Source organism: Notamacropus eugenii, chromosome 2 (assembly GCF_028372415.1).
Source record: "Notamacropus eugenii isolate mMacEug1 chromosome 2, mMacEug1.pri_v2, whole genome shotgun sequence".
Lineage (NCBI taxonomy): Eukaryota > Metazoa > Chordata > Mammalia > Diprotodontia > Macropodidae > Notamacropus > Notamacropus eugenii.
This window is the reverse complement of record NC_092873.1, coordinates 484,159,075-484,182,085: the sequence shown is the minus strand read 5'-3', so window position 1 is coordinate 484,182,085 and position 23,011 is coordinate 484,159,075. Positions and strand designations below refer to the sequence as shown.

General features: G+C 38.5%; 1 protein-coding gene across 9 annotated transcripts in view; it reads left to right on the top strand.

Annotated features, from left to right (window-relative positions):
* DDR2 (discoidin domain receptor tyrosine kinase 2) overlaps positions 1–23,011 on the top strand; it is a 253,306-nt gene that overhangs the window by 184,113 nt on the left and 46,182 nt on the right. For all 9 annotated transcript variants that reach the window (XM_072648779.1, XM_072648776.1, XM_072648773.1 and 6 more), the window contains 4 exons: positions 17,436–17,538; positions 19,258–19,489; positions 19,774–19,921; positions 22,349–22,454. In XM_072648779.1, coding sequence (XP_072504880.1) covers positions 17,436–17,538; positions 19,258–19,489; positions 19,774–19,921; positions 22,349–22,454 — 589 coding nt within the window. The remainder of the gene's footprint in view (positions 1–17,435; positions 17,539–19,257; positions 19,490–19,773; positions 19,922–22,348; positions 22,455–23,011) is intronic.

Below are 23,011 nucleotides of genomic sequence, written 5' to 3'. Positions count from 1 at the left end.
TTGCCCAGAGTCACATAGCTAGTAAGTATCTAAGATCAGATTTGAACATAGGGCTTCCTGACTCCAGGCCCAGCACTCTATCCACTGTCACCTAACTGTACTGCATTGCTTATAGCAACTTCTGTGTCATAGTTCGGGAGGAGTGCTTTTGGTCAAGAGGGAGTGTAAACCCTGAGAAGACATATCACTTCTGGTCCCAAGAGACCAGGGACTCTGAGAAGCAGTATCAATTGCAATCCCAAGGGATCAGGGGCCCTTTTTAGGTAAGGACCAGAGTGCAAGCCAGAAGAGCAGTGACCTGACCTCTCCTCAGATCATACTACCTTGGAAAGACCAAACTCTTCCAAACTGCCAGAACCAGCCCTGAAAACAACAAAAAAAGGGAAAAATCCTGAAGCTTGCCAGAGTGCCCCTCCATTCCCCATTCTGGGAAAAGAGCTCAAACTTAACCAAAACTTTCAAGCTAAGAAATAGGGTTGGAAAATGAGCAAACAACCACAACAAAAAAGAATTTAACCATAAAAAGCTACTAAGGTGACAGGGAAGATTAAGACACAAATTCAGAAGAAGACAATGAAGTCAAAACAGCTATAAGCAAAGCCTCAAAGGAAAAAAATGAATTGCATTCGAACCTAATATGAATTCCTGGGAGAATTAAAAATGATTTTCAAAATCAAATAAGAGTGGTAGAAGAAAAATTAGACAAGGAGGTGAAAACAAAGGAAGAAAGTTATGAACAGACAATTAACAGCTTGGTAAAAGAAGCACAAAAATACTGAAGAAAATAACATCTTAAAAACCAGAATTGGACAAATGGAAAAAAAGGAACAAAAATTCACTGATCAACATAGTTCCTTAAAATTTAGAATTGGGCAAGGGGAAGCTAATGACTCCATGAAACATCAAGAAATGATAAAACAAAAAGAATGAAAAAAATGGAGGAAAATGTGAAATATATCATTGGAAAAATAATTGACTTAGAAAATAGATTGAGGGCAGATAATTTAAGAATTATTGAATTACCTGAAAGCCATGATCAAAGAAAGACATCATTATTCAAGAAATTGTCAAGGAAAACTGCCTAGATATTTTCAAACCAGAGGGTAAAAAGAAATGGAAAGAATGCACCAATCACTACCTGAAAAAAATCCCTAAAATGAAAACTCCCAGGAATATGACAGTCAAATTTCAAAGGTCCCAGGTGAAAGAGAAAATACTTCAAGCAGACAGAAAGAAATCAAATACCATGGAGTCACAGTCAGTGTCACACAATATTTATAATCTACAATGTAAAAAAGAGTGGAGGACTTGGAATATGATATTCCAGAAGGCAAAAAAGTTGGGATTACAATAATAATTTCCACAGTAAAGCTGAGTATAGTCCTTCAAAAAAAATGGTTATATAATGAAATAGAGAACTTTCAAGCATTCCTGGTGAAAAAAAAACAGAGCTGAATAGAAAATTTTTCTTTCAGATACAAGACTCAAAAGAAGCATAAAAAGGTAAACATGAAAGAGAAATCACAAGGGATTCAATAAAGTTGAAATGTTTGCCTTTCTATATGGGAAGATGACACGTGTATCTTTTTAACAACTTTATCACTATTAAAGCAATTAGAAGGATTCTACATAGAAAGAGGTTGCAGGAATGAGTTGATTGTGTTGGGATGATGTAAAAAAATATAGATAGATGAGAGAGATGGATGCCCAAGAAGAAGGAAGAAGAGTGCCAAAAATGGGGAAAATTATCTCACATAAAACAGGTACACAAGGAAGAGCTTTTACAGTGGAGGGTAAAATGGGGAGGCAGGGTATAGGGAAGGGAGGCAACATTTGAACCTCAGTCAGATTTAAATTGGTTTGAAGAGAGAAAACACATATAGATACATAATTGGTAGTAGAAATCTATCTTGGCTAATGAGAAAGTAAGAGGGAAAGGGGACATAGAAAGGGGGAGGGTATTGATAAAAGGGAGGACAGGTAAAAGAAGGGAATTGTCAGAAACAAAAGAGACTTTAGAGGAGAGAGGATAAAAAGAGAGAAAGATGAAAAGAAAATAGGATGGAAGGAAATTCACAGTTAGTAATTGTAACTATGAATGCAACCATGGTATCAATTCACCCATAAAATGGAAGCAGATAGTAGAATGGATTAGAAATCAGAATCCGGATATCTATTATTTACAAGAAACATACTTGAAATGGAGAGACAGGGCTGGAGCAGAACCTATTATGCTTCAGCTGAAGTTAAAATGGCAAGGGTAGCAGTCATGATCTCAGACAAAGCAAAAACAAAAACAAACCTAATTGAAAGGGATATGCAAGAAAACTACATCTTGCTAAAAGGAACCACACACAGTAAAGTAATATCAATATTAAACATATATATATATATATATATATATATATATATATATATATATATATATATATATATATATATATATATATATATATATATATATATATATACCAAATAGGTTAGCATCCAAATTTTAGAGGATAAGTTAAATGAATTTCAGGAAGAAATAGACAGTAAAACTATACTAGTAGGAGACTGTAACTTTCTCCTCTTAGAGCCAGATATACCTAAATAAATAAATAAATAAGAAGTCAAAGAGATGAGTAGGATATTTAAAAAGTTAGATATTAGATACCTCTGGAGAAAATTGAAAGGAAATAGAAAGGAGTATACTATTTTCTTAACTGTACATGGCTTCACAAAAACTGACCATGTATTAGGGCATAAAAACTTCATGGACAAATACAGAAAAGCAGAGATATTAAATGCATTCTTTTTAGACCATAAGGTAATAAAAATTACATTTAATCATCAGCTATGTAAGTATAGATTGTAAGTTAATTGATAAACAATTCCTTAAGAATGAGTGGGTCAAAGAACAAATCATAGAAATAATTATTTCATTAAAGAGAATGACAACAATGAGACAACATTTCAAAATTAGTGGATATAGCCAAAGCAGTATGTGGGGGAAAATTTATAGCTCTTAATTTACACAAATAGAGGAAAAAGAAAATCAATGAATTGGCTATACAACAACAACAAAACACAACTAGAAAAAAGAACAAATTAAAAATCCCCCAATAAACACCAAAATGGAAATCTTGAAAATCAAAGGTGAGATTAATAATAATCATTATATGGATAAACTTGAAGCCTTCCCAGTAAAATTAGGCATGAAGCAATGATGTCCATTATCACCACTGTTATTGTACTACAGTTGTTAGCTATAAGATCAGAAAAATAAATCGAAGGAATAAAAATAGGCAATTTGGAAACAAAAGTATCACTCTCTGTAGATGATTTCATGATATACTTAGAAAACCCTAGAGAATCAACAAAAAAACTAGTTGAAACAATTAACAACTTCAGCAAAGTTGCAGGATATGAAATAAACTAACATAATCACCAGCATTTCTATGTACTACCAAAACATCCAGCAGCAAGAGAAATTCCATTTAAAATAACAGCAGATGTATAAAATACTTGGGAGTCTATCTGCCAAGACAAACCCAGGGATTATAGGAACACAATTATAAAACACTTATAAATAATAAAAACAGATTTTAAACAATTAGAAATATATAAAATTTCATAGATGGGTAGAGCCAACATAATAAAACTGACAATTTTACTTGAGTTAATTTACTTATTCAGTGCCATATCAATCTACCAAGAATTAGTTTATAAAGCTAGAAAAAATAGTAACCAAATTCACCTGGAAGAGTAAAGGGTCAAGAATATCAAGGGGATCAATAAAAAGAAAAATTCAAAGAGAGTGACCCAGCAGTTCCAGATTTCAAATTATGTTACAAAATGGTAATGAACAACAATAAAATCTGGTACTGGACAAGAAAAGGAGCACTAGGTCAGATTAGGTACCTAAGACATAGTAGTAAGTGACCACAGTGATCAAGTGTTTAATAAACTCAAAGATCCACTATTTGGGGGTAAGAATTCACCATTTGACAAAAAATGCTGGGAAAACTGGAAAACAGTTTGACAGAAATTAGACATCAACCACTATCTCACACTATATCCAAGATAAGGTCAATATAGATGAATTACTTAGACATAAAGCATGATATAAGTAATTTAGGGGAGCATGGAAAATGCACCTGTCAGATCTATAGATAAGGGAAGAGTTTATTACCAAACTAGAGGTAGAGAAGATTATGGGAAGTAAAATAGATAATTTTGATTACATGAAATTAAAAAAAAAAGTTTTGCACAAACAAAGTCAATGTAGCCAAAATTAGATGGAAAACAGGAAACTGAAACATATTTTTTATAGTAGACTTCTCTGATAAAGGCCTCACTTTTCAAATGTAGAAGGAACTGACTCAAATATATAAAAATAAGAGCCATTCCCTATTTAATAAATGGTCAAAGGATAAGAACAAACAGTTATCAGAAAGAGAAATCAAAACTATCTATAGTCATGTGAAAAACTGCTCTAAATCACTACTGATTAGAAAAATGCAAATTCAAGCAACTCTGAGGTGAAACCTCACACTTATCAGATTTGCTAACATGAGAGGAAAAAAATGATGAATTCTGGAGAGGATGTAGAAAAATTGGAATACTAATTCACTCATCCACTAATTGGAACACAACTAAACATTAGCTGTGAACTAGTCCAATCACTCTGGAGAACAATTTGGAAGGATGCCCAAAGGGTTATGAAATCATGTATACTCTTTTACTCAACAATACCCCTACTAGGTATCCCAAAGATATCAGGAAAAGGGAAAAGAACCTGTATGTACAAAAATATTGATAGCCACTCTTTATGTGGTGGTAAAGAATTGGAAATCAAGGAAATACTCATCAATTAGGAGTTGGTCAAACAAGTTGTGATATATGATTGTGATGGAACACTATTGTGGTATAAGAAATGATGAGCAGGATGTTTTCACAAAAACCTGGGAACACTCATATGAACTGATGCAGAATGAAATGAGAAGAACATTGTGCACAACAACAGCAGTGTTGTGAAGATGATCAACTGTGAAGGGCTTGGTTCTATTTTTAGTTAATTTTTTTGTTTTCAACATTTACCTCCATAAGATTTTGAATTCCAAATTTCTCCCTCTCATCCCCCACCCCACGATGGCATGCAGTCGGATATAGGCTCTACATATACATTCATATTACACATATTTTTACATTAGTTATATTGTAAAGAAGAATTAGAACCAATGAGAGGACCCATAAGAAAGAAGAAATGAGAGAGAACGAGAGCATGCAAATAGTATGCTTCAATCTGCATTCAGATTCCGTAGTTCATAGCATTTTCCATCATGATTCTTTTGGAGTTGTCTTAGATCCTTGCACTGCTAAGAAGATGTAAGTTTATCAGACAGAGTTGGTCATCTCACAGTGTTTCTATTACTGTGTACAATGTTCTCCTGGTTCTGCTCACTTCACTCTGCATCAGTTCATGTGAGGACTTGACTATTCTGATCAAGACAATGATTCAAGATAATTCCAAAAGATTCATGTTGAAAAATGCTATCTCCTTCCAGAGATTCAATTGATAGACTCTGAATGCAGAGTGAAGCACAGTTTTTTTTATCTTATTTTTATTGTTTTGTTTGTGTTTTCTTTTGTAACATGGCTCATATGGAAGTATGTTTTGCATGACTTCACATGCATAATCAATTTAAAATTGTTTGCCTTTTCAAAGAGGGAGAAAGGGTGGGAAGGAGGGAGAAGATTTGGAACTTAATTTTTTTAAAATGAGTTTTAAATTCTTTTTACATGAAATTGGGAAATATTTGATGAAATAAATAAAAAATAATTACGTAAAAAATCCTCAGGAAAAGGTCTGCCAACTCCCAGAATCTTAGCTGTGTGTGGTTTTTCTCTGCATGAGAAGAGTCAGTTCTCAGTGTCTTAGACTCCAGGGACCAATCTTTTTTACACACATAGAATAGTCATCTGGCTAACCAAAGCTCTGGAGTATTTAGTTTGTCTTTCAAATGCCCCTTTTTCTGTTAGTGTGATTCTATTCTAAGATTCTCTGACTTGGGATGATTAATTCTCCTTTAATTTCAGTAATTCACTAATTGTCAACCTGAATTCTTTCCCAAACCATTTCAAGGTCTGATTTCTAACAAATTATCAGGGACTATGTTGGACTGTGGCAGCACAGTTACATTTAGTCCTATTTGGGATTTGGATATAGGAAAAGAGGAAAAGGTTAGGTGGAACTTCTGTGAAGGTATTACCCTATGCCTTAATTTCTTTATTCTAAATCCCTGTCTTTCACCCCAACATGTGACCTTCAATAAGTCTTCCAGACTTTGAGCCACTTTATGCCCAACTAGTTTTGAACCCTCTCCCAAACGGTTTCTAATAATGGACTCTTAGGGTTTTCTTATTAATGTTAGTGAGTATTCCAGTGCAGTTGAGCTCCTTCTATTTCCTCATCTTGTTTCATTCCACACAATATTATTCTTTTTCTTTTCTTAACCCACCATCTTGAGGTAGCTTTATTCCCTTCCATCATTGAGTTATCATCTCTATCTCTGCATATGATCCCCAGTTCTGTCTATCTAAGACTAGCTCCCCTCCTCACCTCTAATTGCCTATTACCAACTTCCTACCGGCCATTTCAAACTGAATGTACTACAGGAATCTCAAACTCAATATATTCATAATACAATTTATCATCCTCTGGAAAATGCTATCCACATTCACAGAAAGAATTATGGAGTCTGAATGCAAATGGAAGCATACTACTTTCTTTTTTTCTCTTTGTTTTTTTCTATCTTGTGGTTTTTCCCTTTTTGTTCTGATTCTTTCACAACATGAATAATGTGGAAATATGTTTAATATGATTGTACATGTATGGCCTATATCAGATTGCATGTCGTCTTGGGGAAGAGGGAGAATTTAGAACTCAAAATTTTATATAAGTGAATGTTGAAAACTAAAAATAAATAAATTAATGACGAATAAAAAAGAAATTTATCACCCTCTCCTTCCCCTCTCATTCCTACATAGCCCTGACACAATCTAACTCTCCTCTAAACTTCCTTATTTCTGTTGAAGGCACAAATCTCCTTCTAGTTACATAGGTTAACAGCCTGGAATTTTCCTTGACCCTTGCTCTTCTCCATTAGTTTCCATATCCAGTCAGTTGTCAAATTTTATAAATTCTATTTGACAATATTTCTTGTATCTACCCCTTTCCCTTCACTCAAGTGGCTACCATATCCTATCACCTATTTTAAAGTACCAACGCTCCACATTGGGCTCCCTGATTTCAGTCTCTCATTATTCCAGTCCATTCTCCACAGAACTACTAATATGATCTTCCTAAAGCATAGGTCCCTCCTAAGCTAAAGAATTACTAATGCTTACCTATTGCCTCTAGGATAAAAGGTAAATGCCTCCACTTAGCATTTAGAGCCTTTCACAGTACAGCTATAAGCTACCTTGCTTGGTTTGTTGGACATCCATCTACTTCACGCGTTCTCAAGTCCAGCCTAACTGGTCTACTTGTTGTTCTTTGTCATTGCATATGCTGTTCCATATACTTGGAATGCATTCCATTTAAACCCTTGCCTTTTTGGATTTCTGGTTTCTTTCAAGACTCATCTCATGTGCCACTTTTTCTGGGAAGCCTTCCCTGATTTACCAAGTAGTTAATGGTCTCCCTCCTCCTCCTCCTTTTCAAGTTATACCATATATAGTTTTCTGTCTACATGTTGTATTCCTCAGTAAAACACAAACTTCTTAAAGGCAGAGACTGATTTTCTTTTTGTCTTTGAATTGCCAAGCACAGTACTTTATACATAGTAGGTGCTTAACGTGTGTTGGGCTGGACTAGATTTGATCTCTTTTGGTGTTTCTCATAATCATTGACCTATATAGTACTTTTTGGGCTTTGTTCTTATGATATTTTGTGGTTTAAGCTAACTACAACTCTACCTGCATTCCTTTCCTGTTCCTGGGGTCCTGTGTTCCAACAACTGACTAGTCTAAGTAGCATCAGCTGCTATGCACTGGTCTCTGGATCTCAGTGCTCACTGGTGGCCTCTTTTAGTTCTACTGCCAATTCTACTCCAGATTAACCCTTGGTGTACTGGAAACAATTGCTGGGAACTGACATTTGGAACTCAGAGTACCAATAAGTCAGGAAGAAAAGCAAGAGTTAGTACAGAATATAAACTTAAACACATACGTATTTTGAAAACACAAAGTAAAAAAGAAAAACCACAACTATGCATTTTAAAAATAAAGAATACAGTTTTTCACATAAAAAAAAGTATTGTGGGTATGAACTCCTTTCTTGAAATGGCTGCATTATCTAGTGATGTGGGCTTAAAAGGAACAGAACAGAAATAGCAGCTCAAAGTGGAACCACAACACTTTCTGGTCTTTATATGAAACTCTATCTTTCCCTTACTAATAATTTTTCAACCATCAAATAGAGCCTTTTTATGTGTGTGTGAAATTGTATTCATGTTATATTACTCGGTGACTCCATTTGAGTATTTGTAGTGGTCAATAAAGAATGATCGCTTTTTGTTTTTTCCCCCTTTGTGGCAATTCTTGGGAATGATAACTGAAAATTCAGTGTGATGGCTGTAGATGCAGAGGTTCTGAATGAGAGTTTCCTGAACTTTTAAAAACTAATAATTCGATAACTATATTTTAATATAATTGGTTTTTTTCATCCTATAAATTTTATCTTATGCATTTAAAAAAACTTTAAGGGGGTCCTTAAGCTTCACTGGACTGCCAAAGGGATCCACAACTCCCCAAAAGACTGAGAACCCCTGTTTTTTTTGGGAAATATTTCTACTCTTCTCAAGTCACTCTGGAAAAATAGTACTTTGGGAGTGGTTAGGGAGATAGAGTGGTATGTGTGAATGGACAGCCAGTTCTACTGACTTTGGGATCAGAGGACCTAGATTCATATCCTATCTTTGACACTAGCTGTGCCATCTCTGGCAAGTCATTTAAACCTCCCTAGGCCTCAGGTACCTGAGTTATAAAACTTGTAAAATAAGAGTGTTGGACTCTGAGGTCTTTTCCACCTTTAAATCTATAATCCAATGAATGTCTTCCCAGTAGGTCAAAATTGCCATGTCACCACAGTCCATATGGACCATACCCGTCTACATATCAGTTCCTGTGTGATGTAGGTGATTTCAAATGTAGTGGCAGAAGCTACCCTCTAGGTCCTCCATAATTACTAACAAGGAGTAACTGTTATGATAAAGATTAAGAAAAAGAAATAGAGCAGCATTAAAATCTGCTTTTATAATAATATTATTGATAAGAATAGTTAACATTTATAGAGCCCTTTAAGGTTTACAAAGCACTTCACAATATTATCTTATTTGATCTTCATAACAACCCTTTGAGGTTGGTGCTATTATTATTCCCATTTTACAGATGAGGAAACTGAGGCAGATGGAGGTTAAATAAATTGACCAGGATCACACAACTAGTGAGTATCTGAGGCTGGATTTGAATTCAGGTCTTTCTGGTTCAACGCTTTATCTACTGTGGCACACTCAGTTCTTATAAAAGTCTGGATGGAGATAATTAAGATAGATGTTGATTTGTCTCCCTGTTAGAAATTTAGCAGGACTAATTCTTGTTCTTGAATACGAAGGAATATGTTGTTGAAAAACCTTGAGAATTTTGTTGGCCAACCTTCCTCAACAACCTGCTCTAGGGTATTCTTAGTAATGTTTCTTCCCTGACAAGTTGCTTGGGGACAGTGAGACACAGGCACAACTCAGATACAGTTTCATCCCTGCAATTTCCTTAAACTCAGTGTAAGTATCTCGAGATCCACTATCGATCATGAGTGTATCTGAAAACCTTCTTATTATAATAACTGGTATAGAGTTGTAGTTATTTAAATTCAGCTATCTCCATTGTACCATATTGTCTCCTCCATAAAATACAGGAGTTGATCTCAACGACCTCTACAATCCTTTTCCCTTGTACATTCTGTGATTCCACCTCCATCCCTTGTAAGCTCCAAGGTCCCCAGAGAGGAGAAATCAGTTTACAACTTTCTCTATTTGGGTGGAGTGAATACTTTAGACATTGATTGCTAACGGTACAAAACCATCTTTCTCAATAGAGATTTTTGCTGCCCCCTTGTGATGGAGACTGGAAGCTTCTTCTTGAAGAAGCCATTTAATACAAACAAAGCATAGCTTTCAATAGGAGTTGTAAGATCATGCCATTGTAAAGTCAGGAAGGGATTTTAGATCCCATATCATTCAACCTTTACAGAAAAGGAAACTGAGGCCCAGGCTAAGTGACTTGACTAAGATCACACTAATTGCAAGTAGCAGAGGTAAGATATGGACCCAGGTCTTCTGACCCCAAAGCCAGTGATCTTTCCACTGCATCAAATTGGATTGTGGGAATATTTCCTTTCTTTTGAAGGGGAAATTGAAAATCTCAGACGCTCTCTGGGGTATGTTTGCTGGTAAATGTTTAACAATTCATTGTCTGAAAAAACGTATACCGGATATACTTTTTAAAACCTGCATTATCAACATTTTCTCCATCACTTTCTTAAAAATCTAGGCAATCAACAAAACAATAAACCAAGCCCTGATCTGTAGTATTTGCACCTTCTGTGATATAAATGTTAACAATCAGTTCTAATGAGGTAGGAGTTGGCTCCAGTGTACCCCTGGATACTCTCAAACTAGCTGGCATGGGCACCCACCACTACTCTTAGTGTCCTAACCAACCCAAGACAGATCTCCATTTGCTTCCATCTACCCCACAAAAGGCACAGATTGAGAGGGACCTCTGTCCAGTGATGCCCATTCTAGAAATACAAAGGTAGTATACATTTCTTTGGAACAATCCCAAGGAAGACATATTAACTCATCACTGGAAAATGGTTGGGGGGACATCTCTTACCTGGAAGGTGAAGAGTTTGATGATTGTCACAATACAATATGTCATTTCTTCCTGGGGAAAAAATAGAGAATTTCATTCGGTAGTGATTTTTTCTGTTAGACTGAGATGAGAAGTCAAAATCTGACCACTTGCTTAGGACAGTTCTGACACTGGTAATTGTCTTTAGTGAGTGCAGTGACTAATGAAAATGCCTGACATTATCTTTAATATCTGACATTATCTGGTATTGTTATCTTTAGTAATAGCTAGCATTTATATAGAACTTTGAGGTTTGCAAAGCACTTTACAAATAAATATTACTATTTCATTAGATTGTGAGTTCTTGAGTGCAGGGGCTATCTTTTGCCTCTTTTTGTATCGTCAGAGCTTAGCACAGTGCCTGGTACATGGGAGTTGATTAATAAATGTTGATTGATTTATTAAGCACCTACTATGTGCCAGACCCAGGGCAAAAGTGTTTTTGTGAGGAAATATTGTGGAAAGGATCTTTATAGATTGCAGATACTCCACACAATGAGCCAGATTCTATTTGGACCTTATGGCTACTTTTGGGTAGTCTTGCAAATATCGTGAGGTATCTCATCCTAACAATTATAGTTTGTGTGTTTATCAGTCAATCAGCAAACATTTACTAAGAACCTATTGGGGGAAACACAACGTATACACATACTGTCAGTAAATACCAAATATGGTTTTAAAATGAATGCAGGGCTATTTCAGGGGGAGACCAGGGTTCAGCTAAATTCTCATGCAAAAGAAAGGACTTGGGTACTTTGAAGGAAACTTGGGATTCTAAGTGATTGAGGTGAAGAAAGAGTTCATTCTAGGCAGGAGACATAGCCTGTGCAAAGGTATAGGGATGGAAGGGAGATGGGGCATGGAATGTGTGAAGAATAACCAGAAACCAGTTGGGCTAGAGGAGCAATGAATGTACAGTAAGACTAGAAATTTCAGTTGACATCAGACTGCGAAGGGTTTTAAATGCCAGACGGGAGAGCTTGCCTCTGATCTTAGAGGAATTGGGAGCCACTGAAATTTCCTGAGCAGGGAAGTGACATTTTCAGAGCTATATTTTAGAAATATCACTCTGGCAGCTGTAGAGCTTTGGAGTTTACAAAGCATCCTATGAGGTAGTTAGAATAAATATTTATTACTTCCCCTTTTCACACAATGGCACAGAGTCTCAGGAAAGTTTCCCACTCAGAAAAGAGAATCAGAAAACTGACTCGTCTGGGGTGGCAAAATTAGTGTGTGTGTGTGTGTGTGTGTGTGTGTGTGTGTGTGTGTGTGTGTGTTGGAGCTGAGATGTGTGTGTGTGTGTGTGTGTGTGTGTGTGTGTATGTGTTGGAGCTGAGATTCAAAACCAGAACTCTCAATTCCAATTTCATTGCTTTTTCTCTGTTCATCATGCGGCTTTTTAAATTTTTTAAAACTCACCTGACTTTACTGCTACATGTATATCTGAATCCCCTGGTGTTGGATGTTAGGAACTTCTGTAACACTCTGTGGGCTTTCTTCTGATGGATTTTGAACAGCATCCTCTCCCAAAGTGACCTTTCTTTTGGAATCTGCACTCTGCAGTCTGGAATCTATCAGTATAAACTCTCCATGGGAATTTTGTATGGGAGTATTGTATGCTTGAACTGATCCTAGAGGTTGGGGACTATGCCTTTCCTGGGTCCTGCTGGACCTTTGGCCAAAGAACATCTGAGGGCTACAGACCACACGGATGCTAGAGGCTGTTTTGTGACATGTAACGATACAATCTCACCAGCTGTAATTGACTGAACTGTCTTTCACAGTCCACCTTATCTCCCACTTCCATCACCCATAGCATCCTTAAGACTATTCTCCAAATTACTAGTTGTTGACTAAGAAGAACTCAGGAAATGCTTGATTCAGGTAACTAGCATGAGAGCAAATTTACCAGCTCTTATATCAGTTTCTTCTTCATATATATATATATATATATATATATATATATATATATATATATATATATATATGTAAATACATATATATCTGTCTCCCTCTCTGCCTCTCTATCTCTGTCTCTCTCCCTTTCTCTCTGTGTGTATATTTTTTTAAAAATAAGTGTGTGTGTGTGTGTGTGTGTGTGTGTGTGTGTGTGTGTGTAGGAAAGTCAGAGGGTGGAGACTAAAATCTAGTTTCTCATTGGGCTTACCATGTAGGGCAGGCTGACCAGCCCCCTTCTCCGCCCAGGACTCTTCCTTTCTCTTTCCCTGATGCTCCTTCCTGAATCCCTTTATGCCATACTCACTCCTTCTTAACCCTATTGTTCTCTTTCCCCCTCCTTTCTACCACTTTCAAACTGAGCCAACAGAAACACACTCAAACATAGAACACAATTGCTAGCTCTGAGTCTATTTGTTCCCTCATGTGAGAAATGATTATTTCTCTCTTGTATTAATAACTAATCATTGAATTAGAACAACAGTTTTTCCCCTTTTCAACTTCCTCACCCAGAAATCAACCAGTATGGGAAATCTTAGGCAGTGATTTATTTACCCAGGCCAAGAGCTAATCAGACAGTAAAAGAAATTCGAAGTTTAGACTAATGGGAGCATTCCTGCTAATTGTGTTTGCTCAGACAGGTCTGGGGAAGTGTTGTCAGACAGGTGGTATGGAAATTGATAAGTCTCTTTGACCAAGATTTGGGTGATCCAAATCACGGACTTCAAGACCCTCACCTTTTCATGATCAAATTAATTTTCTCATTAATTGTTAACAAATCAGAGTTGATTGCCACCCTCAGGAACACTTGCTCTTCCAAGAGCATATAAACTGTGAGTCTACCTCCATTCAGGGGCCTTTGGTTTAAGAGATATGGCCAAATGACCATTCTTTTATTAATAAACATATTAGCATTATTAATGAAATGATTAAGTTACCCATGAATTATATCTTTCGAAGTTTTTAGATGATATACTCACCATCTCCAGGCAGGGTTACAATCCCTTCATGCCCCACACCTATCCTAATAATACTTTCTGATGTCTGTAAACAGGTTCAGGGCGTAATAGTGAAAGCTATATACCCCTCTAGGCATGGGCTATAGAAACACAGCTATTTCTCTTTTCCTGCCATCCGCAGCCTCTGATAGAAAGCCTTTGCCTTGGACCATTAACAGTAACAACTTTGACTCTGCGAAGGCAGTGGGTTGATTCCACTCACTTTGGATGGTTCCATAGGAATTCAAACACAACTTACCTGTAAAGTGAAAGTTTGGACAAATGACCTTTAAATTACTTCTCAGCTCTTTAAACTAGGATCCTATGGTAGCTCTAGTCAAATGATTCAAATGTTTTAATATGGAAGAGGTAGCAGATAATTCAAGTTGCCTAGAAATGAAATGGGTTGCCTGAAGAGGTATAATAAGTTCCCTGTCACTGGATATGATGACAACTCAATAGAGATGTTGGAAAATTCTCTGCCATCTTGGTGAAGCTTTTTCCAGTTCTCCCAGCTACTGGTGCCTTCCCTGAAAATTTGCCTGATATCTATTTTTCCATTCTGTACATGCTTATAGTGGACATGGTGTCTCTCTGGCCAGACTGTCAGTTATGCAAGAGCAGGGATTGTCTGTCTTGTATCTGCACCACCTTACAGAGTACCTGGCATATAGTAAGGGCAAAGCTTCCCCAGACCTGTCTGAGCAAACACAATTAGCAGGAATGCTCCCATTAGTCTAAACTTCGAATTTCTTTTACTGTCTGATTAGCTCTTGGCCTGGGTAAATAAATCACTGCCTAAGATTTCCCATACTGGTTGATTTCTGGGTGAGGAAGTTGAAAAGGGGAAAAACTGTTGTTCTAATTCAATGATTAGTTATTAATACAAGAGAGAAATAATCATTTCTCACATGAGGGAACAAATAGACTCAGAGCTAGCAATTGTGTTCTATGATTGATTGATTGGACTAGGTGGGTGCTAATGCTTCTTCTAGCCCCTCCTATTGTCCTGGGAGGGCACTTCAGCTTGTCAGTATCTTTTTGAAAATACAACACCCAGCACAATGCCCCACTTTTGTCAATGCAGTCTAGGATCACAGAAGCCCAGATGGGAGCCAAATCACACCTCTGATGAAGAGAAAGTTTGAAGTCCATGAGAATTCCTAGGGTTTTTTTTCTGTCAGAACTTCTCCCTAAACTACATTGTCACTACAGGATGTTCCTGTATTTAAACCTCAATAGCTGAAATACAGCACTAAGCCTTTTAGGATGTCCTGAATTTGTGTGAGTTTTTTTTTTCATTTTTAACTCAAGTGTATTTCTATTACTGGGCCCATCTATTTTGAAATAAATTAACTAGTGAATTATAATAATAGCTAACATGTATATAGCATGTTATAACTTCTGTTTGCCTTATTCCACTGGAGAAGGAAAGGAAAAACCAGTCCAGTCTCTTTGCCAAGAAAATCCCCTTGACAGTATGGTCCGTGGGGATCACAAAGAATAAGATATATTCTGAAGGACTGAAGAACACCAAATATAGCACTTTAAGGTTTGCAAAACACTTTGGAATACTTTATCCTCATAACAGCTCTGGAAGGCAGGTGTCATTACCCCCATTTCACAGATGAGGGAATTGAGACTGAGGTTAAATGTGTCACACAATAAGTATCCAAGGTTGGACCTGGACTCAGACCTGTCCTGACTATAAGATGATTGCTCTAGCCACTGTACCAACTAGCTTAGACCAAGCCAGTGCCCTAGAAATACTTATTTTATGAGGTCTGTTCCTCTACAAGGTAATAAAGATTCAATGCATGGGTTGAGAAAAATAGGTGTGGAGACGTTCAACGACCTGTGACAACTGAATTTGATGCTGCGTTTTGGAGGCCTGGTTTGATGCTGAAATCCTTCTATCTTCTTTACCTAGTGCTCTCTCTTTGAAATAGTAATAATACATATTGCTAGAGGGTCTTATGGTCTTCCAAGCAGTGTTTCACAACCACATAATGAGGTATAGTTGGATAATAATAAGAGCTAACATTTAGAGAGTAGTTGCTCTGTGCCTGGCACTGCACTAAGCACTTTCCAATTCTTATCTCATTTGATCCTCACAACAAGCCTGCGAGGCAGGTGCTATGATTATCCCGATTTTGCAGATGAGGAAACAATCTTAGTGAGGTTAACATAGCTAGCAAGTATTTGAGTCCAGCTTTGAACTTGGGTCTTTCTGACTTCAGGTCTGCTGTTCTAACAACTGCACCACCTGCCTGCATAGTGCCATTAGGTGGTGGTAGTAGTAGTAGTAGTAGTAGTAGTAGTAGTAGTAGTAGTAGTAGTAGTAGTAGTAGTAGTAGTAGTAGTAGTAGTAGTAGTAGTGTCCCAATTTTATTGATGAGGAAACGAAGGCTGAGAGGAATTAAGGGGGTTCACGGCCATAGAGATAGTAAAGGGCAGAGAGAGGAGTTGATATGACTCTAATTCCTATATATTTACCACTAGGCCACACTGCTTCTCCAGTAACTTGGAAGAGAATGAAATAAAGAGGTTTATGATTCACCTTGAATCACCTAGTGGCTCGGCTTTGAATCAGTGCTTTGGCTTCAGACTTGGCAGAGGACATGGGGAAGGGTGGACAAAACTGTTCTCATTCATATTTTTTAAAAAAATCTAATGTCAAAACTTCTCAGCAGCTGTCTGGCTAAGCTCCTCAATACCAGGGACTATCTTTTTCTGCGCCTGGCACACAGTAGGTGCTTAATAAATGCTTATTGACTACTTGATCCAAAAGCAGCATTCTTACCACTATCTGTAACCTTTCTATAAAAGACGGCAGAGCATGTTACATTTTCCTATTGGCTTGAATATACCCCAAGGTTTCTAGAGCTATAGATCTAGGATGGTACTGAAAGAGGAAAGATCTGGTCAGAGTTGTAACTAAGAATTATGACATGGGGTGAAAATAGTTGGGATAGTGGTAGCATTAGAAGAAAAGACCATGTAATGGCAGGGGGAGGAGAAGTCAGGGGAGGATTGGTAGCACCCAGGATAATCTGATATCATGCATATAGGCATGATGGGAAAAGGGAGTCTAGCCTTGCCCTTATGGGAATTTGAGGGTCAGAAGCAGACAGTCTAGAACTAGGAGGAGAGTACCCTGGCAAGAGATCCCTAGGGGTAGCAGCTGGAGAAGTTATGCCTAAGAATGATATGGCGGAGAACCATAAAGCAAGGCACAGGGACAGTGGTCACCATAGAGGAAGCATGTCCCTCACTATGTCAGGACCCTTGGACAAAGCTCAATTCATCCTGCCCTAGTTATAGCTTTGGCCCTCATTGAAAAGGAATGAACAAGGAAGAAGGAAGAAGCGTACCCAGCTAGGCATTCCCCGTAGAGAGATTTAAATGCATTGGTGCCATAACTTCTCTCTGTTATCATTGTGATATCCCTCTTGAGCTGAAGGACAAAACCCAAATTAGCCTCCCTCATCCCCCTCCTCTTCTGTTTGATTTCTCCCTATCCAGCGGTATGCCGTTATCCTCTAGGGACATCGGGAGGCCACATTCCAGATGAGGATATCACAGCTTCCAGCCAGTGGTCGGAATCCACAGCTGCCAAATATGGAAGGTGAGGACAATTGCCCAAGGAAGGGAAAGTCCCTGGGTCCCTGCAGACACTACCCAGATGTGACAGTGGGGGAAGGGCAGTCTGGTGGCCTTGCAGGGAGCAGATGGGATGTTTGGCATTGTGGGCTGGATGCTGCCGAGGACCAAGAGGGTGCTGCTAAGCATCATCGATTGTCACAGCAAATGAGTTCCCTGATAGCTCTTTTGTATGTCTTTCATCCATCATGTTCACATGAGCTCTAGGAGTCCAGAGGGGAGTCAGAGCCTCCGTGATGGGAAACAGCCAAGCTGGGCAGGCAGGACTGTTGTTTATACAGACAGGCAGGCAGACATCTGGAGTTCTGAATCCTGTTCCTGGCATCTTGTAATGAATGAGTGGTTATATGACACAATGTTCACCCCAACCCCCCACCCCATCCCTAACCCCCTTCACATTTAGCTTCAAGTTCCTTCCCAGTAAAACTGATAAAATCCTCTCTTAGGATGATATACAAAGCCATCTTATGGGAGGCAGCAAAAACTTAACCAACTCACAAAGAATTCTGACAAGCTCATTCTACCCCACAAGAATGGCAATCAGTTCTACTCCTATGCTTATTAGGTGACTGCCTTAATTGTGGAATTTTGGGAACCCTAAGAAATGTCCAGATGAGATCCTCTTGCCCCTACTGAGTAATTCCCGAATCCTACCATATTAGAGAATCATCTTTTTTAGTTTAAGCCAAAAGTTTTTAACCTTTTTTTATATCATGGACCCCTTTGGTAGTCTGGTGAAGCTTAAAAACCCCTTCTGTCACAATAATGGTTTTAATTGGATGAAATGAAATCAAAAGGGTTACCAAGAAAACCAATTCTACTGAAATATTTAAAAATTGCAAATATCAAAATATTTTAAAAAATAAGCTCACAGACCAGGTCAAGAACTCCATTTAAGACCTTTATCTTTCTTAAAGTGCAACCCCTCTCTTATACCTAAGAAGTAAAATTCTCAATTGTTCTTATTATTCATAATGAATGAAAGCATGAAGGAAAACTGGTGGGATAGTAAGATTAGTATATAAGGGTATTAGACCCTGGTAAAAGGGGAAAGGGAATGATTAGGAGTAGGAAGGGTCCAAAACAGAGGCTTAGGGTAAAAGTTGACAAATGGAAGGCTGACTTCCATATTATTTCACAATTTTGCTGAGAGCTGACCCCAACTGGAGAAAATAAAATGAATCCAACATTCTATGGTATGTAGGCCAGTGGATCTTTGCCAGTCTGCCAATCCCACCAAGCCACACCCACTGTAAAGAGCACTCAACTTGGCATTGAAGCATAACTAGCCTAGCCTCATAAAGTTCAAGCTTGGAGGGCAATAGCTAAAATGACCCCCTAGAGGGCAGAGGCACGGCAGTGATGGAAGGTTGGCCATAAGAGATCTTATTTCTTTCTGGGTCTTTAAATTAGGGTGGGAAACAAGAGCAGCATGTGATCTGTGTCCCTGGCTCCTGGTTTGGGCTGTGCCTGGGCTGTGGGGTACCCTTGGGGAAGGGAATAAACTATATGCGGATATGTGGTGGCGGTCAGACAGGCTCCTCCTGTGGGTTCCATGCTGGTATCCCAGACCATGCTCTGCCCCAGGGACTGGGTAGCTTTCCACTGTGGCTGATATAAGCATCTGTGTGGTTTGACGGTTGCCTACCCCCTTCCCATTCTATGCTTCTTCCCATTGCCCTAGGCTGGACTCTGAAGAAGGGGATGGAGCCTGGTGCCCAGAGATACCAGTGGAACCGGATGATTTGAAGGAGTTTCTACAGATTGATCTGCGCAATCTACATTTTATTACTCTTGTGGGGACCCAGGGACGCCATGCAGGGGGTCATGGCAATGAGTTTGCTCCTATGTACAAGATCAATTACAGCAGAGATGGCACACGCTGGATCTCATGGAGGAACAGACATGGGAAACAGGTAGAGAAAATGGTGCCCCACTAGGGATGGAACCCCTTGGTTTGGGGGAGGGAAGTATCTTCTTTCTGATGCTTATAAAAGGATTTCTGTGAGGGGAGGGTTAGATTGGGGAAGCCTGGGGCAAAAGACTTCCAAGCATGCTTGGTCGTTAGTGCTGACCAAAGGATATAAAAATGAACCATCACACTGGCCACAGTCATGAAAGGTGAAGGAGTACTAGAGGGAGGTCTATGTGTTGGATGAATTTCCATTCCCTCTCTACCATCACTCTTCTGTTTCCTCAGGTCCTAGATGGAAATAGTAACCCCTATGACATTGTGCTAAAGGACCTGGAACCTCCCATTGTAGCCAGATTCGTCCGCTTCATTCCAGTTACTGACCACTCCATGAATGTCTGCATGAGGGTGGAGCTCTATGGTTGCGTCTGGCTAGGTAGCGCTTGGGAAGGGTTGGCATTGGGATGGAGAGGAGGGAAGGGATGGGGTGGCTGGGGGGGCCTTCTTCTGAATGTCCCCATCCCACATACAAAGAGAAAAGAGGTAGATCTAGAGGAGATCTGTACTTATTCTCCTTTTCTCCTGCAATGAAGTAGAACTTTTATAATTTGGATAAAATATAGCAAGGGTTTATCATCAGAGGCTATTCCAAATGGCTGCATAGCATGAGCACCAGAGTTCTAGAGATAGGCTTGACCCCTAAACCTTTTGGATGGCCTGTGAGGATGAGTAGAATCATCCAATAATTCATACGGGATCCAAGATCAATCAGTAAAACTAGCATTTATATAGCATAATAATAATATCACTTACTACATTCCAGGAACTCTGCCAAATACTTTACAAATATCTCATTTGATCGTAATACCATTCCTAGGAGGTAGGTGCTATCATCTCTATTTTATAGATGAGAAAATTGAGGCAAACCAAAGATAAGTGCCTTGCTCAGGGTCACACAGCTAATAAATGTCTGAGACTGGGTTCAACTGAGATCTTTCTGACTTCAGATCCAGTGCTCTATCCATTGAGAAACCTATAAAGTTTTGCAAAGTACTTAACCTATTGTATCTCATTTGAACCTTGCTACAACCCTGAGAGGTGGGGTGACTATTATCCCCATTTTACAGATGGGGCAACTGAGATTGAGAGAAATTAAGTTACTTGCTAGTAAGTTTCTGAGGCAGGATTTGAACTCAGGTCTTCTTGACTATAAGTGCAGCACTCTACACCACCTAGCTACCTATCAATCAATAACTAGTATTTAGATTGTAAAGGACTTTACATAGGCTATCTCACTTAAGCATTTGTTATGTGCCTACTAATCTCTTGGACCCTAGAGATACAAAGATAAAAATGAAACAGTGTTTGTCCTCAAAGAACTTCCATTCTCTTGTAGGAAACAATGTGTATAGAGAAGGCATTTCAATACACAGTGCAATGAAAGGTCATTTAGATTTGGAGGTTGTTACTTAATATTCAGATCCCAGATAGTACCCTTAATATATTAGGGAATCTTAGCAAGTTGGTCATTGTAATGAACATGATTGAAAGATCCTGATTGAGCTAGGAAGAGGTTGTTTCCCCAGAGTGAGAGCTGGAATGTATGACTAATATCCCTGTCTAACCTTAACTATCATTTCCCCTATTCATCAAGGCTACCCAACCCTCACAGAGTTCACAAGGTCCAGGGTCCTTGATTGTACTCTCCCAAGCACATACCTTGATTGTATGTTAGCCTGAGGGGATTGCAAAAAAAAAAAAAAAAACAAAAAAAAACAAAACAACAACAAAAAAACAACAAACCCAACCAAAAAACTGTTGACATTTCACCCCTGAATCATAGATCTTGGAACATCATAAAAGCAAATTTCTGGCTCAGATTATGGGTGAAAAAGGAAATTGGCTCTGAGTCCTTGCCACTCATTCTGAAATGCTTTCAATGTAGAAGCTGGAGGAGAGTCTGTGTACAAGGGAAGACATGGGCATTAGGAGAGAGAAACTTTTATTTTTACTTTCCTATGGACCCTAGAAAAGTTAGCCAAACAGGGCTTTCCTCCCCTTTTTCCTGCTTTAAATGTTGCTCATTATTCATCAGAGGAAGAATGTTAGGGCATTGTAGCCCCAAATAGACCATTTTTGCATCCCTATCAAAGCTTAAAAATGGTGACTCATATGAGAGGAGTTTTTTCCAGAACTCAGTATTGACCCTTCACTCTCCACCCAGAAATATGCTGGCTCTGAATTGATTAGATGTAGCTCTATGACCATTCTACCTGGGAATTTGACATCCCCCCTCTTCCCTCAATCCTGTAAGCCCTCCTATAGTGGCACTATCCCTCCATCTGCACTCCATAGGCCAAATGTGTTGGATGTGCCCTTGAACCCTCAGTCAAGTCCTCTGGGATAACTTGTTTCATCCTTGACTGATTCCTGTACAAAAATGTACAGGGGAGTAGAAAGTTTACTACATAGAAATAGAAAATCCAGGTTCAGATGCCATTTGACTTCTTACTTATTAGCTGTGTGACAATGGGCAAGTTATAAGATTATAGGCTTTACAGTGGAAGGGACCTTGGAGGACCTGAGGGAGGTCCACCCCCTCTTTTTATAGGTTAGGTAACTGAGGTCCAGTGAGGGGAGATGACTTGTCCAAGGTAATACAGTTACTAACTGACAGAAATGAGATCTTAACTTCTCTGAGGTTCAGAAAAATAGTAGTATCCGCCCTACCTAAACTGAGTAAAATGAGCTAATGAATGTGAAAGCATTTTGTGAGTGTCAAAGCTGAGTATAAAGGTAAGGGGCTGGTACTAGAGTGATCTCTTTCCTCAAGGTAGTGATACCACTTTGTTTCCTTCAACAGATGGCTTGGTGTCTTACAGTGCTCCAGCTGGACAGCAGTTTGTACTTCCTGGAGGTTCCATCATTTACCTGAATGATTCTGTCTATGATGGCGCTGTTGGGTACAGGTAAATTGTAGGAAACTTTGAAAGAAAAAAAATGAGGCAGTAATCATCAGGTTATTAACATAGTTGCAAGGACTGGGAATCTATCAATCAGTCAATATTTATGAAGTATTGATAATGTACCTAGTACTGTTCCAAGAGCCAAGTGATGTGTAACTTTGGGGGAGTAGAGAGATGGTAGACTTTGAGTCAGGTTTGAGTTTGAATCCTGGATCTGACGCTGATTACCTATGTGACCATGAGGCCAAGGAAAGAGTCAAGATGATGGAAAGTCAAGAAGAGTGAAAGGTTACAACTGCCACAGCTCCCCTAAAAACTCTTTTACAGCAACCACAGAAAATGTGCCACAGTGAATTCTGAGCACGAAAGGCAAGAAAAAGTCACAGAAATCAAGCAAAGCCTCAAAGAAGAAAATGCAGATTGGATACGAACCCATTAAGAATCCACAGAAGAGCTAAAGAAAAAGATAAAAAGAGCAAAATTGATTTTTAAAAATCAAATAAAAGCAGTAGAGGAAAAATTGGCTAAAGAAATAAGAGTTGTACAAGAAAATTAGGAAA